The sequence below is a fragment of the Triticum aestivum genome, chromosome 2A (genome assembly GCF_018294505.1).
Source record: "Triticum aestivum cultivar Chinese Spring chromosome 2A, IWGSC CS RefSeq v2.1, whole genome shotgun sequence".
NCBI lineage: Eukaryota > Viridiplantae > Streptophyta > Magnoliopsida > Poales > Poaceae > Triticum > Triticum aestivum.
Genome location: NC_057797.1, coordinates 644,523,819 through 644,540,519, shown reverse-complemented (window position 1 = coordinate 644,540,519; position 16,701 = coordinate 644,523,819). Strand labels below are relative to the sequence as shown.

Below are 16,701 nucleotides of genomic sequence, written 5' to 3'. Positions count from 1 at the left end.
AAGTCTGTCGACTGGTCAGTTTTAGGCTCGAGCACCCTTCTGCTATTTCTGAATCAATCATCATTTCTTTGCAGAAAAACTAAGAGAGGCTTTGGCGAAAAAGGATCAGGATTTGTCTGCTGCCCAGAAGGAGGCTGACGACAGGACCGCTCTGGCCGAACAGAAGCTAGCTTCAGTCGGCAAGTTGGAAGAAGAGAATACCAGGCTGAAGACTGCTCTGAATGAAGCCAACAGGGAGTGCACACGTTGGAAGAAGGAGAACCTCAACCTGACCGAAAAGATGGAAGGCATCGCTCGTAGGAGGGACGATCTGGAGAGCTACCTGAGGAGCCTTGCCAAGAAGTTGTATATCAAGCTTGAAGGTGCACATTTAGTTCCGACTGATTTTTTTTTTTGTCGACTCAGTGTATGAAAATTGACTTATCCTTGGATCGTGAATGCAGAGTTTTGCCAGAACTTTGAAGAGGAGACTGGGCGGATCGAACCAGGTTTGGATCCAATCAACTCTCCCGTGAAAGATGAAGCTGCCATGAATTTGCTCCGACTGGAATCTCGCATTGACGGTGCCGTGGACTACTTGGCTCGACTGAAGGTCGCCATGTCACGGATCGACCCGACACTTTGGCCAGAGGCTACGCTCCAAAACGATCTCGAGTCTCTGATGACTCGACTTAACGGAATCCCTGACCGAGTGCAGGAGTGGAAGAAGTCTTCTGCTCGGTGTGGCGCTGATGTGGCTATGTCCTTGGTTCGTGTCCACTGCAAGGAGGTGCGACAAGACAAGCTGGCAGCAATCAAGGTCGCCAACACCCAGAAGCATGACTTCCGAACCTTTATGGAGACTTTCATCGCTGCAGCCACTCGGATAGCCGACGGTGTCGACCTGGATGAGTTCGTCGAGCCTGCCAGCCCTCCTCCCGCGGAGTGAACAAACTCTTATGTCCCACCTTAAATTTTCCTCGGAATGCCGAGTGGTTTTTGTAACCGTTAAACTTTTTCGGGCTGCATGCCCGAGTACTTCGATCTGTGGTCTGGAACCTTTAGAATTTATCTGAACTTGGTTTACCGTTGAATATCTTTATGAATCTCCTGCTGAGTGAACCCATTCTTCATTCGAGACAACTTTTGCACTCGCAGCGCAGTTCCGAAGGAGAGGGAAGCGGTCGACCCTTGTCTTATATTTGTGGCAAAGCTCCCCAAGGGAAGGCGGCGGTCGACCCACACTCTGTTACTGCAGAGGGGGACGGAGCGCACATTGTATTTGTGGCGAAGCTCTCCAAGAGAAGGTGGCAGTCGACCCGTACTTCGTTACTGTAGAGAGGGATGAATCGTGCATTGTATTTGTGGCGAAGCTCTCCAGGAGAAGGTGGCAGTCGACCTGCCCTTCGTCGTCCTTGAGGATTGAGATGTGTTTCGTACTTAGGCGAGTACTGGACTGTGGCTAAGCCCCCGAGTGGGAGGATTGCTCTCCACTCGGTAGGATTTTTTCAAACTTAGGCGAGTGCTTGACTGCAGCTAAGCCCCCGAGTGGGAGGATTGCTCTCCACTCGGTAGGATTTTTCAAACTTAGGAGAGTGCCTGACTGCAACTAAGTCCTCAAGTGAGGGAACTTAGGCGAGTACTGGATTGCAGCTAAGCCCCCGAGTGGGAGGACTGCTCTCCACTCGGTAGGATTTTTACAAACTTAGGCGAGTGCCTGACTGCAGCTAAGTCCTCAAGTGAGAGAGCTTAGGTGAGTACTGGACTGCAGCTAAGCCCCCGAGTGGGACGATTGCTCTCCACTCAGTAGGATTTATTTCAAACTTAGGCGAGTGCCTGACTGCAGCTAAGTCCTCAAGTGAGGGAACTTAGGCGAGTACTGGACTGCAGCTAAGCCCCCGAGTGGGAGGATTGCTCTCCACTCGGTAGGATTTTTACAAACTTAGGCGAGTGCCTGACTGCAGCTAAGTCCTCAAGTGAGGAAACTTAGGCGAGTACCAGACTGTAGCTAAGCCCCCGAGTGGGAGGACTGCTCTCCACTCGGTAGGATTTTTACAAACTTAGGCGAGTGCCTGACTGCAGCTAAGTCCTCAAGTGAGAGAACTTAGGCGAGTACTGGACTGCAGCTAAGCCCCCGAGTGGGAGGATTGCTCTCCACTCGGTAGGATTTTTTCAAACTTAGGCGAGTGCCTGACTGCAGCTAAGTCCTCAAGTGAGGGAACTTAGGCGAGTACTGGACTGCAGCTAAGCTCCCGAGTGGGAGGATTGCTCTCCACTCGGTAGGATTTTTACAAACTTAGGCGAGTGCCTAACTGCAGCTAAGTCCTCAAGTGAGAGGACTTAGGCGAGTACCGGACTGCAGCTAAGCCCCCGAGTGGGAGGACTGCTCTCCACTCGGTAGGATTTTTACAAACTTAGGCGAGTGCCTGACTGCAGCTAAGTCCTCAAGTGAGAGAACTTAGGTGAGTACTGGACTGCAGCTAAGCCCCCGAGTGGGAGGATTGCTCTCCACTCGGTAGGATTTTTACAAACTTAGGCGAGTGCCTGACTGCAGCTAAGTCCTCAAGTGAGAGAACTTAGGCGAGTACTGGACTGCAGCTAAGCCCCCGAGTGGGAGGATTGCTCTCCACTCGGTAGGATTTTTTCAAACTTAGGCGAGTGCCTGACTGCAGCTAAGTCCTCAAGTGAGGGAACTTAGGCGAGTACTGGACTGCAGCTAAGCCCCCGAGTGGGAGGATTGCTCTCCACTCGGTAGGATTTTTACAAACTTAGGCAAGTGCCTGACTGCAGCTAAGTCCTCAAGTGAGAGGACTTAGGCGAGTACCGGACTGCAGCTAAGCCCCCGAGTGGGAGGACTGCTCTCCACTCGGTAGGATTTTTACAAACTTAGGCGAGTGCCTGACTGCAGCTAAGTCCTCAAGTGAGAGAACTTAGGAGAGTACTGGACTGCAGCTAAGCCCCCGAGTGGGAGGATTGCTCTCCACTCGGTAGGATTTTTTCAAACTTAGGCAAGTGCCTGACTGCAGCTAAGTCCTCAAGTGAGGGAACTTAGGCGAGTACTGGACTGCAGCTAAGCCCCCGAGTGGGAGGATTGCTCTCCACTCGGTAGGATTTTTACAAACTTAGGCGAGTGCCTGACTGCAGCTAAGTCCTCAAGTGAGAGAACTTAGGTGAGTACTGGACTGCAGCTAAGCCCCCGAGTGGGAGGACTGCTCTCCACTCGGTAGGATTTTTACAAACTTAGGCGAAGCGGATTCGTAGCTAAGACACCCACTGGGGGATTTCTTACGCAAACAAAAACAATAATAATCACTGGGAAAATTATAACGCTCTTGTCTTTGATAAATAAACTATAGGAGTTTTTCTTATTACATCTCATCCGAGTGAGAATTCAAGTATAAAAGGGGCGGAGTAGCTCCGCATTACAGGCTCGTGGCTCATCAATCTGGCGATCGACATTGTAGAGGTGGTATGCTCCATTGTGGAGGACTCTGGTGACTATGAAGGGGCCTTCCCAAGTAGGAGCAAGCTTGTGTGGTTTCTGCTGATCCACTCGAAGGACTAAGTCTCCTTCTTGGAAGGCTCGGCTCTTCACGTTTCTAGCATGGAATCGATGCAAGTCTTGCTGATAGATGGTCGATCGGATCAGGGCCATTTCTCTTTCTTCTTCTAGGAGGTCGACTGCGTCCTGCCGGACTTGTTCTGCTTCATCTTCTGAGTAGAGCTCGACTCTGGGAGCGTTGTGAAGCAGGTCACTCGGTAAGACTGCCTCGGCTCTGTAGACCAGAAAGAATGGGGTTCTTCCGGTCGATCGATTCGGAGTTGTCCTCAATCCCCAAAGGACTGATGGGAGCTCGTCGACCCATGCACCTGCTGCGTGCTTGAGATCGCGCATCAATCGGGGTTTCAGCCCTTTGAGAATTAGGCCATTTGCCCTTTCTGCTTGTCCATTCGACTGGGGGTGAGCGACCGAAGCATAGTCGACCCGAGTGCCCTGAGAGGCGCAAAAGGCCCTGAACTTGTCGGAATCGAAGTTTGATCCATTGTCCGTGATGATACTGTGCGGAACTCCATATCTGAATATCAACTCTCTGATGAAACTGATAGCGGTGCAAGCATCGAGATTCTTGATAGGCTTGGCTTCAATCCATTTGGTGAACTTATCGACTGCTACCAGCACATGAGTGAAGCCGCTCCTGCCTGTTCTCAGTGGCCCAACCATGTCCAGCCCCCAAACAGCGAAGGGCCAGACGAGTGGAATGGTTTTCAAGGCTGATGCGGGCTTGTGCGGCATATTGGAGTAATACTGACACCCTTCACATTTGTCGACTATCTCTTTAGCCATCTCATTGGCCCTTGGCCAGTAGAACCCCGCTCGGTATGCTTTAGCCACAATGGTCCGAGAGGACGCATGATGACCACAGGTCCCCGAGTGGATATCGTTAAGGATCATCTGACCTTCTTCTGGTGTGATACACTTCTGGCCGACCCCAGTCGCGCTTTCCCTATATAACTGTCCCTTTATGACTGTAAAGGCCTTGGATCGACGGACGATCTGTCGAGCCTCTTCCTCGTCTTCTGGGAGTTCTTTCCTTAGGATGTACGCGATGTACGGTTCTGTCCAGACGGGAGTGATAACCAGCACTTCCATTATCAGATCGACCACAGCTGGAACTTCAACTTCAGTCGGATCCGTGGCGCTTTTTGGCTGCGGGGCCTCTTCCGTGAAGGGATCCTCCTGGACTGATGGTGTGTGGATGTGTTCCAAAAACACATTGCTGGGAATGGCTTCTCTTTTGGAACCTATTTTTGCCAAATCATCAGCTGCTTGATTTTTCAGTCGGGGTATGTGATGAAGCTCTAACCCCTCGAATTTCTTCTCCAGCTTTCTCACTGCATTGCAATAACCAGTCATGGCTGGACTTCTGACATCCCACTCCTTCATCACCTGATTAACCACCAAATCTGAGTCGCCATAGACCATGAGGCGACGGACGCCGAGTGAGATGGCCATGCGCAACCCATATAAAAGTGCTTCATATTCTGCCTCGTTATTGGAGGAATCAAAATGGATTTGAAGAACATATCTGAGTTTATCTCCTCTGGGGGAGACCAACACCACTCCGGCACCGGAACCACTCAGCATCTTGGAGCCGTCGAAAAACATAGTCCAATGCTCCGAGTGAATCTGAGTCGGCAGCTGCTGTTCAATCCACTCGGCGACGAAATCTGCGATTGCTTGGGACTTGATAGCTTTCTTTGCCTCAAACTTGATATCAAGGGGAAGGAGTTCAATCGCCCATTTTGCCACTCGACCAGTTGCATCCCTGTTATGCAGGATCTCTGATAATGGAGCGTCGCTGACGACTGTAATGGAATGATCAGAGAAGTAGTGAGCAACTTTCTTGGTGGTCATATAAATCCCATATACAAGCTTCTGATAGTGAGGATATCTTTGCTTCGATGGGGTCAAGACTTCAGAAATATAATATACTGGGCGCTGAACTTTGAAGGTTTTCCCTTCTTCTTCCCGCTCGACCGTAAGTACCGTACTGACGACTTGTCCTGTGGCTGCAATGTAAAGCAGCAAAGGCTCTTTGCTGATTGGGGCAGCAAGCACCGGCTGGGTGGAGAGCAGAGCTTTGAGCTCTGCAAACGCTGCATCAGCTTCGGGAGTCCACTCGAACTTGTCGGACTTCTTCATCAATCGGTAAAGAGGTAATGCCTTTTCACCGAGACGAGATATGAATCGACTTAGGGCGGCCAAACAACCAGTAAGCTTCTGGACGTCGTGCACTCGCACAGGGCTTTTCATTCGGAGTATAGTGCCAACTTTTTCTGGATTGGCGTCGATTCCCCGTTCGGAAACGAGAAAACCGAGTAACTTTCCGCCAGGGACTCCGAATGTACACTTTGATGGATTAAGCTTGATATCATACCTCCTGAGGTTGGCAAAGGTTTCAGCAAGGTCAGTCAGCAGGTCGGAACCCTTCCGTGACTTGACCACAATATCATCCATGTATGCTTCCACGTTCCGACTGATTTGAGTGAGTAAACACTTCTGAATCATCCTCATGAATGTGGCTCCGGCATTCTTGAGGCCGAACGGCATGGTAACATAACAGAAGCACCCGAATGGAGTGATGAAAGCTGTCTTGATCTCGTCAGGTCCATACAGACGGATCTGATGGTACCCGGAATAGGCGTCTAAGAAAGACAGTCGCTCACATCCCGCAGTCGAGTCGACTATCTGGTCGATGCGGGGGAGAGGAAAATGATCTTTCGGGCAGGCCCGATTGATATGTTTAAAGTCAATGCACATGCGAAGTGACTTGTCCTTCTTGGGGACCATGACAACGTTGGCGAGCCACTCGGAGTGGTAGATCTCTCGGATGAACTCCGCTGCTAAGAGCCGAGCCACCTCTTCGCCAATAGCTTTTCTCTTTTGGACGGCGGACCGTCGAAGATGTTCCTTGACAGGTTTTACTTTTGAGTCGACTCTCAGGCGATGCTCAGCCAGCTCCCTGGGAACACCTGGCATGTCAGAAGGCTTCCATGCGAAGATGTCCCAGTTCTCACGGAGGAACTGGATGAGCGCTTCTTCCTATTTGGAGTCGAGTGTTGTCGAGATATGAGTCGGGGCGGCGCTGGGGTCGGTCGGGTGGATGTGAGCTGTCTTCGTGTCGCCAGTCGACTGGAAAGCTGACTCTGTAGCGGGCTTCTTGGCTCGCAACAGATCACTCGGGTCTGCAGTCTTCTGGTATTCCTGCAACTCCACCACTGCCATCTGTGCGTCGGCGATCTTCGAACCCTTCTGAAAACATTCTTCCGCTTTCTTCCGATTGCCCGTAATGGTGATCACACCTTTGGGGCCAGGCATCTTCAATTTGAGATACACGTAACATGGTCGGGCCATGAAGCGTGCATAAGCCGGCCTGCCCAAAATAGCGTGATAGGCACTCTGGAAGTCTACAACTTCAAATGTCAATTTTTCTTTGCGGTAATTCTTGGAATCACCGAAAACCACATCAAGAGCAATCTGGCCGAGTGATTCAGCCTTCTTCCCAGGAATGACTCCATGGAAACTCATGTTGCTGGCACTGAGTCTGGACATCGGAATGCCCATCCCCTTCAACGTCTCAGCGTATAATATGTTCAAACCACTGCCACCATCCATCAGGACTTTGGTCAGTCGAGTGCCTTCAACAACTGGGTCGACCACCAAAGCTTGCCTCCCAGGGGTGGCGATGTGCGTTGGGTGGTCGGACTGGTCGAATGTTATGGCAGTCTGAGACCATTTCAGGTAACTAGGTGTCGCTGGAGCGACCATATTCACCTCTCGGTTAATAACTTTCAGTCGACTTTTGCTCTCAACATCAGCAAAAATCATCAGGGTGGAATTGACTTGAGGGTATCCGTCATCACTGTCCTCTTTGTCTTCGACCTTGTCTGACTCCTTTTCCTTACCCTTGGGCTGCTTGCCCTGGAACTGCTGGATCAAGAGTCGACACTGCCGAGTGGTATGTTTCGGGTAAATAAAATTACCCTCTTCATCTTTCTTCGTGTGGACGAGACACGGTAAGTCCAACACATCATTTCCCTCCTGGTCTTTAACCTTTTTGGGGTTCCAAGGCCCTTTAGGTTTCCCTTTAGACTTTCCTTGGGCCAAAGCTAAGGCTTCCCCGGGAGCCGCTGGCTCGGCTTTCCGCTTCTGTTTCCGACTGGAATTGCCTCCGGTTTCTTGGGCGACTGACTTGAGCTTGCCACTCCTGAGTCGATCCTCATCTTCGCCGTTAGCGTACTTGGTGGCAATCTCCATCATCCGATTCAGGGACATATCTCCGGTTCGACCGAATTTCAAATTTAGTTCTCTGTACTTGACGCCTTCCTTGAAGGCACAAACTGCTTGGTGGTCAGGCACATTCTCCACCGAGTGATGTAACGTGATCCATCTCTGGATGTAATCCCTCAAAGTTTCATTCGGCTTTTGCACACAGGACCGCAGTTCCGTCAGTCCTGCCGGTCGCTTGCATGTGCCTTCAAATGTGGTGACGAACACTCGGGAGAGATCTTCCCAAGTGTAAACGCTGCTAGGTGCTAACTGGTTTAGCCACGCTCTGGCCGAGCCCTCCAACATGAGAGGCAGGTGCTTCATGGCCACTTCATCATTGCCGCCGCCAATCTGGACGGCCACTCGGTAGTCCTCAAGCCAAGTATCGGGCTTGGACTCGCCAGTGAACTTACTGACTCCAGTCGCCAACCTAAAATTGGGAGGAATCACAGCGGCCCTGATGGCCCTACTAAAGCACTCTGGCCCCGAAACATGTACTCTGCTGCTGGTAGGTGCATCTCTGTTGTGACCTTCTCAGTGAGCCCTGTTCCTGTCGACCAAACCCTGGACGAGAATGGATCTCGCGTCAAAGCCTGGCCCTCTAGGGTCGACTGGAATCCTTCGCCCACCACTATGAGGGCGTCTGTCATCCTGCTGGCGAGGCACATACGACCCGCTCCTCGGGGGAGGCGTGGACACTCGACGTCGACCGTCACGATCGACTCGGTGATCATACTGCTCATGGTTCCCATACTGGTCACGCCAGTCTCCATGTCCCTCACGCCTCGGGGGCGATCTCGGGCTGTGAGCCGACTGGACTGTGTCTGCGGCAACGGATCTGCTGTGAATCCTGTTTCGCGACTGAGAAACAGCGGAATTTTGATCTCCTACTGCCCGGAGTAACGCTCTAATCTGCATCAAGCCTCTGCCAGCCTCCGACTGGGAAGGCTGAATCGACTCCGCTATACGGGCTGCAGCTGCTAAATTCTGTATCGGAGTTTGATATACCTGTGGGGGCGGGAAGAGCTGACGTCAACTGGATTCGGGAACCCGTTCTCGCGCACGCTCGTCTAGTGCTCGCTGGAGGTTCTCCAGTCGAGTGCGCTCGGCCAAGTTTGCCAGGCGCGCGTCTTCCAAGGCGCGAGCCTCGGGGGTTTCTCCGACGATAGGAGTGTGCAGTGCATCCATGTTCCGGCGGCGGAGTTCTTCTCTCTGCAGCGACGTGAGAGGCTCGGGAAGATACTCTTCATGGAGACGCGACGGGTCGCCTCCTCCCGCGCCTCCGTCGGTGCGGGTAAAACCGGGGGGACTGGGCGGTCCGTCAACCATCAGAACCTCTGCCGCCGGATCGCTGCTGTCGCACTCAGAAGCTGTCTCTTCGGAGCCAGTCGACAGGTCGAACAGGCCATAGAGGGATTCGTCGGGCTCGATCGCCGCGACTTGAGGGATGGCCGACTGACGGGCCACCGCGTGTCCCACCCATCGCTGAAGTCTCGACCGACCGGAGCGCTTGCGCCGGCGAGAAACGGGGAGGAAGGACAACACAGGAGCCGACCGGTAGGGGGTCGACGGTTGCCGCAAGAGAACGCCGCGGACGCATGCGCTAAAGTGCGTTGCCCCGCGGACAGGGAGTGCGTCCACGTCGAGCGGAGCCTCCTGAAGCCAGGCGGAGTCGTCGGCGATGAACGTGAGCGCGCCGAGACGGATCTCGCGGCCCTCCACCAAAACTCCGTCGAAAACCATGATGATTCGGGTTGGAAAATATTGCAACTCCTCCAACAAAACGCTAAAACACTTGCCCCACGGTGGGCGCCAACTGTCGTGGATCTAAGTCTGACAGTAATGTAGGGGGTAAGTGTGGAGAGGCGAGGTCTTAGCTATGGAGAGGTTGTAAGGACGCAGGGTTTACGAGTTCAGGCCCTTCTCGGAGGAAGTAAAAGCCCTACGTCTCGGAGCCCGGAGGCGATCGACTGGATTATGTGTGTATGAGTTACAGAGGTGCGAACCCTTGTCTCGGAGGAAGGGGATGGCTTATATAGAGTGCGCCAGGACCCCGGCCAGTCCACGTTACGAAGGGTTCAATGTACATCAAGGCAGGGCATTACTGATAACCCTAGTAATAAAGTGTTATGATGACCATAAAAGCTACTTAATGACCGACCGTTAGTGTGCGGAGTGACTTTAGGTCTCCTAGCCGTCGAGTGGTTGGATCTTGGTCGAATAATTGCTTCTTGGTCGAGTGTCTTCGAGTCTGTCGAGTGGAACACCTCCAAGTCGATTGAAAGGCGATTTCTTCTAGAGATGTCCTTGGGTAGGGCAGTTAGGGCAGGTCCATGACCCTACCCTAGGTTCATAGCTTCATCAGAGCCGACTACCAAAAACAAGAGGTGGAGGAAAGGCTGCGACAGGGGAATGAGTCACAGAGTCGGTGGGGGTGGGGAGACCATGACGGTTGCGCTGCAAGCACGAGAGTGAATGAAAAGGGCATGAAGTTTTATTGGCACCAAAACTTTTGTGCATAGGGTGTCCCTCTGTATTTTCCTCCCTCTTACCTAATACATACATAAAGGGTGGTGCGATCTTTTAGAGGGTGCTCTCTAATTTTTTTTAGGGATAGAGGGCCACTTAGGGAATCTGGTTGAGTGAGTATTTCTCTATTTTGATAGTTTTATTGGAGGAGGGGGGGGGGGGTTCTAAGTAGTAAGTAATCTGGTAGAATTGCTCTAATAAGCTCTCTATATTCCTTTTCAAGTTTTTTTTGCGGGTACTATAAAACAATAAGGGGTTAGCGAATGTACTTGAAAAGGTAGTTACGATTAAATTAATGAAATAATGGTCCAGCGCAGTGGTGAAGCTACATGGCAGTGTAGTCATCTGACTACACAACTTTTTTCTGGCAAAAATCGCATGTACAAGTAGAAATCATGCAAGAAATATTATAAATTCATACAAAAAACATATATTTTACTACACGTGAAAACAATGAGGGTTGATTAGTATACTAATACCAGTAGAAAAAATAGTAATGGGCGTGAATTTAATTTTAGAAATTCTGATGGTTCCTGAGGTACAACACGCAGTAATAACTTATTTTTTTTCTCAAATTACTACTAGAAAACAATGATCGGTTAGAGAATATATAGAGAAAAATGAGTAATTGCAGTTTAAAAAGATTTGGTCCCGATGGGGCTTGAACCCATGACCTTGGGTTCAAGTTTTTTTTGCGGGTACTATAAAACAATAAGGGGTTAGCGAATGTACTTGAAAAGGTAGTTACGATTAAATTAATGAAATAATGGTCCAGCGCAGTGGTGAAGCTACATGGCAGTGTAGTCATCTGACTACACAACTTTTTTCTGGCAAAAATCGCATGTACAAGTAGAAATCATGCAAGAAATATTATAAATTCATACAAAAAACATATATTTTACTACACGTGAAAACAATGAGGGTTGATTAGTATACTAATACCAGTAGAAAAAATAGTAATGGGCGTGAATTTAATTTTAGAAATTCTGATGGTTCCTGAGGTACAACACGCAGTAATAACTTATTTTTTTTCTCAAATTACTACTAGAAAACAATGATCGGTTAGAGAATATATAGAGAAAAATGAGTAATTGCAGTTTAAAAAGATTTGGTCCCGATGGGGCTTGAACCCATGACCTTGGGTATATCAGACCAACACTCTAACCAACTGAGCTACATGACCTAATTTATTTTTTAATATTTCTTTGCTATTAAAATAATAAAAAGGAGAATATACAATGAGTAATCGTGATTGAACTCAATTTTAAAAACTCCTAGCGGCCCCTAATGAGTCTTTTTTTTTCTCAAATTATATACTAGGAAAAACAATGAGCAGTTAGAAAATATACAGAAAAAAGAGGGCAATCGCAATTAAAAAAAAGAATTAGTCCCGACAGGGCTTGAACCCGTGACCTTTGGCATATCAGACCAACACTCTAACCAACTGAGCTACAGGACCTAATTATTTACTGAATATTTCTTTGCGTTAAAAGCAATTTAAAAAGATTTCGCATTTTATTCTGAGAATCGTGTCTCCTGCACATACATAAACTTTTTTTTTTTGAGATATGCACATACATAAACTGATAGATAGGGACTTCTCACTAAAGAAAATAATCACCACAGGAAGATAATTACACAGTAATATATAGGCCTAATTTTGTCTTCAGTGTTCAGTGGTAAGCACTAAGCAGCACTGAATTTGCTGGATGGTTTTCAGAAACTCATGATGTTTTCCTGCTGCAGCATACAGTAATTCATCGCTGCGGTAATCCTGTCGAGTGGGCTCATCTATCTTCATACCCCAGTCTTACCCTCATCAGTTTATACACATTACTTGACAACTCTTCATTTGATGGTTTATATCCGATGATAACATTTGCAGAGAACAGCTGGAAACCCACATTTGGCAATTGGATCTGCTGCTCTTGAAAGATGATATACCTCTTACAATTTTACACCTTGTGGATTTATATATCATTCAACTTATTCACCATAGAGCTGCGAGCCAGCGACCACTATCGGGCATGATACCCATCTAGTGTGTAGAAGCAAATGCCATGCACATTGGTGGGGTGATCTTGGCCAACGCAAGCAAGGAAGCTGGGAAGATCCAAAGTCCATCCCCACATATAAAACCGGAGGCAACTGCTGGCACCATATGTGCTGCTTTGCTCCTGTCAATCTTGTGCAAGATGTAGACTATCAAGCTCCCGGCGCACATGTCGATGGCGAAGCTCGCGCCGACAAGGAAGGGGAACCCCATTGCCATGGGCAAGGGGACCCATTTGCCATACTTCTGTGGAAGGAAATCCCTCATCAGGTTGGCCACCAGTGCAAAGGCAAAGAATCCACAGCAGAGCTGCAAGCAATGCATGGGCAGAGCAGAGAAGCCCTCCACACCAAGAATCGCGATGTTTCGGTATATCAGAGCATACGGCGCCTTCCAGGGGCTGTCCTGGTTACCTATGTCAAAGGCATTGTAGAACACATAGAATGTGAGCGGTGAGATGACACAACCCATGGCGGTGCCGATGATCTGAGCGATAAGCATTGATCTAGGTGATGTTAATGTAAGATGCCCAGTTTTGAAATCCTGCATCAGATCAGCAGATATCGACGTCATACATTTCACCATGCCACAGCCTACCATCCCAGCAACCACGCCATGTTCTTTCCCAGCTGCGGCCGCAAGAATGAGGAGGGCAACTTTCCCATAGTTGAAGGCCATGTTGATGTCGGTAAGACCGGATCCATAGGCATTGGAGAAACCCAGGGCAGGAGCCAATAAGTATGCAACAACAGCATAGTACCACTTCAACTCAGGGAACATCCTGGGAATAGTGATTACAGCAACGACTGATAATGCAAAGTAACCCACAAAGGCTAGCCAGTTAGGGAGACTGTCTCTTACAAACACTTCATTGCGATGTTGTTCAACGAGTGACAGAGTATCTTCCCCTGAAAGCATAATGAACCCAACATCAGGTTATCTATACATCAGGAAGGCAGAAACCAGAAAGGTCAAGCTGTTTACCGTTCTTTGTGCTTTTCTGTTTTGATTTGTCAAGCATACTCGCGACGGTCTTAAGAATAATCTTTGTAAAATTGTATATGCCGTCTCCTAGGATGAGAGCTATGCAAATGAAGGCCTGTGAATGAGAGAAGGTAAGAAAAAAATATTTGCAAAACACGCGCACAACAACAAAATTATACTTGGAAACAAACCTTGTAACCTTGCAGACTTCTCATGCTGCTTTCTGGTAAATCTGCCGGATACCAGTTCCCTTTCAAATCAGCAATCAGTGGCCACATTACGCCCCAGGAGAGAATAGAGCCAAGAAGGAGAGAGATATTCACAAGGTGGGGGCAAATCATCCCTGCCCCAACATATGTGAGATTGAAATCAAAGAAGAACCTGACACCCCATCATTGAATCTAAATTAGGTAAAATTGTTACTAGTCAAGAACAGAATAGAATAATGAATAACATGACGGGCATTACGAATGTTTCCAAGCTCGTAGTCCAAGAGTGGGGAATTGCGAAAAGCCACAATGATCTCCACCAGAATAAAACCACTGGAAGAAGCTCCAGAAGAAGCTAATTGCAAAGTATTTTGTGAATCCATTCACTTGCATCCTGACGTTAGCAAGAAAAACATCAAATTTTGCTAAAATGAGAGAATCATAATACTCCCTCCGGTCCTTTTTACTCCACATATAAGATTTGTCTGATCATGTTTATATGAAAATATATCACCATCTACAATATTAAAGTTATACAATGAAAAATAAATTCACAACGCATCTAATGATGTTGATTTCGTATTGTGAATGTTAATATTTTTTTCTATAAAGTTTGACTTCAGACAAATCTTATATGCGGTGTTTGATTTTGACTCTAGACAAGTCTTATATGCGGAGTAAAAAGGACCGGAGGGAGTATTTGGCTATGAAGGCTACTGGTTATGTGAGAGAACTGCATACTTTGCCACATCATCTCCCTTAGGCGCATGAAATCCATTTATAAGCACGGCAGTTGCTGTTCCGCTTGGGTAAGTTAATTTGTAGTCGATCACCAAAATCTGAAAAATTACAAAGCTCCATAAAAAATGTGCTTAAAGTTGTTTCTTTCCATTTGCAACTGATGTCAAACAACTTGAGGGTTTTTTTCCGCATGGGATAAACAACTTGAAGCTGTTGTAAGGTAACAAAGGAAAAGTTATGCAGGGATCATGTTCAACTTTAAAGAGTTCCCAAGATGATATGTCTGATCTTGCCAGCAGAAGTGAATGATGTTCACATCAATTTTTCCCTCCATCAAACTTATACTTAGAATTCAACTCAATTTAATTGCAACCAAATATTCCAGTAAAAAGAGCCCTTATTTTTCCATAATGCACAATTCATTTAAATTGCATGTATGTCAAATGATAGGCGAAGTATCTAGTATTTTTGTTAATAGATAGAGAAGTGAACACCGCACGCCATGGCTTTATTTTCTTGGCACTATTTAGCCAAAAAGGTTTAACATACTTGCCCATTCTTAGGCTTCAAGCAAACAAGCTCATAGTCCTTAGAGTCATAAATTACATAATCCTTCAAACACTTAGTTGGACATTGGGCAGCGGAACAAAATTGGGGGTGAAGCAGTGGCAGAATCTCAGTTGGTAGTACTAAGTAGAACCGTGATCGAATAGCAAGAGTAAATTTCTGAAGATGTATACGGGAAAGAAAGACTGTCACCGACCTTCCTGAGAGGGACAAGCGCGAGAATCCCGACGAAGGCGACGGCGAAGAGGAAGCCCATCATCCACCCAACGCCGGGCTCCTTGGTGCCCACGTTGCCTTCCATGTCCACCCCGGCCATCTCGTAGGTCTTCTTGTTGAGCCCGAGCAGGTAGGACCCGAACCCGCCTGCGGAGCGGAAAAAGGAAAATCCAAGAAGGCGTCAGAATCCCGGCGCTCCACTTGGCAAAGAAAAGTGGGGGAGAAGAGATTCGCGGGCGCGGTCCCGACCGGCGGCGCCGATGCTGTAGCAGGCGACGGCGCAGGTCTGCACGACGGTGTTCTCCTGGCGGGTGAGCGGGCGGACGGCGCGGCCCAGGCGGGCCAGCGCCTGCGTCCAGCCCCGGAGCATGACGAAGGAGATGAGCGCGGCGGAGACGTTGAGGGTGGGGTTGAGGCCCGTGGTGAGGTTGAGCTTCATCACGATGACGCTGTACATGGTGCCGACGGCCACGCTCACCACCAGGCCGCGCAGCGTCAGCTGCTCCGTCCACGGCGGCACGCGGCCGGCCGCGTGCGCGGGCGCCCCCGGCTCCGCGCCGTCGTCGCAGAGCGCGGCTTTCCCCCTGCCGTCGCTGCTTTCGCCGGCGTCGTCCCGCTGGTGGAGCGCCATCGGGAGCCCGGGGCGGGGTTGCTTCCTCCGCCGTCCCCTGCTTCATGGGAAAAAGAAATATTTCCGCGGCGTCAGGTTCGAGTCCAGAGTAAAAAAGATTCGTGAGGAGGAGGAGCTTAGTGGTGAACAGAAAGCCCAGCATTTGATGGTGAGCTGAAAGAGTATTACGGTGCTACTAGCAGTGAAGCCATGAGAAAGTGAGCTCTTGTGCACCATGAATGATTGATTCAGTGGAAGAAAACATGTAAATTTGATCAGCGATTCATGAGCACGCAAAATCTTTTGTCCTTGAGTGGGATGAAAAGCTGAGAAAAATGAAAAACAAATCCGGCGTCACCTGGGGTCAGTCCGCTCCAACCAAAAGGACAAGAAGAAATGACCAAAGGAAATGGAAGGTGAGCAGGAGAACCGGGGAGCACGTCAAGGAAAGAGAAGGAAAACGATGGACAATAGAAACAGTTTGACAGTTCTTCCCCAGATCCCAGCAGTCAGCGCTGACTGACCGAGCGCTACCCCTTGTGTACGTTAACAGTAACACACACGCAACCACACAAAAGTAGAAAATAATAATCTATCAGGAGTTCTTCCCTGGCACGCAAAAAGTCAGGAGGCTCTTGCTCAACATTTCGAGCTGGAAACACGAAGGAATCCCCGTCGAATCAGAGCACGAAACCGACCTCCCAAGCAGAAGCAGAAGAGGTGACAGAGAATGGAAGCAACCCCAAAGCAGGATGATGTATCAAAGAACAGAGAACTTAAATTCTTATTTTCCAATAGAAAGAAGAAGGAAGTCAGCAGGAGAACTGTCAGATCTCCCCAAGCAAGCAAGAGATGATGGATCAAAGAACAGAGAACGGCACAGTTATTAAACAGTTCTTATTCTAGGAAATATGCAAGATAGACATAGATGATGTGCTCCCATCAGGACTGTACCTGCTCGGTGATCGTATGAGGAGCACCC

At 48.8% G+C, this 16,701-nt stretch overlaps 1 protein-coding gene and 2 non-coding genes across 3 annotated transcripts; all 3 read right to left on the bottom strand.

Moving 5' to 3' along the window:
* Positions 1–11,448: 11,448 nt before the first annotated feature.
* TRNAI-GAU (transfer RNA isoleucine (anticodon GAU)) lies at positions 11,449–11,522 on the bottom strand. The gene has a single exon. It is a non-coding gene; the product is annotated as a tRNA-Ile (tRNA).
* Positions 11,523–11,724: 202 nt separating this feature from the next.
* Positions 11,725–11,798, bottom strand: TRNAI-GAU (transfer RNA isoleucine (anticodon GAU)). The gene has a single exon. It is a non-coding gene; the product is annotated as a tRNA-Ile (tRNA).
* Positions 11,799–11,835: 37 nt separating this feature from the next.
* LOC123189965 (probable metal-nicotianamine transporter YSL9) lies at positions 11,836–16,043 on the bottom strand. Its single transcript, XM_044602502.1, has 8 exons — positions 15,909–16,043; positions 15,359–15,777; positions 15,090–15,256; positions 14,327–14,424; positions 13,845–13,979; positions 13,568–13,757; positions 13,377–13,491; positions 11,836–13,300 (listed from the first exon to the last, which is right to left on the bottom strand). Exons 1-8 carry the CDS (start codon positions 15,929–15,931, stop codon positions 12,378–12,380), a joined length of 2,070 nt encoding a protein of 689 aa, XP_044458437.1. The 5' UTR covers positions 15,932–16,043; the 3' UTR covers positions 11,836–12,377.
* Positions 16,044–16,701: the final 658 nt, after the last annotated feature.

Coding starts and splice junctions, on each gene's coding strand:
- LOC123189965 (XM_044602502.1), bottom strand. CDS start 15,931: ATGGCTTCACTGCTAGTAGCACC. Junction 13,980..14,326: donor AAGGGAGATGATGTGGCAAA/GTATGCAGTTCT, acceptor TGCTAACGTCAG/GATGCAAGTGAATGGATTCA. Junction 13,301..13,376: donor ACAGAAAAGCACAAAGAACG/GTAAACAGCTTG, acceptor TTATGCTTTCAG/GGGAAGATACTCTGTCACTC.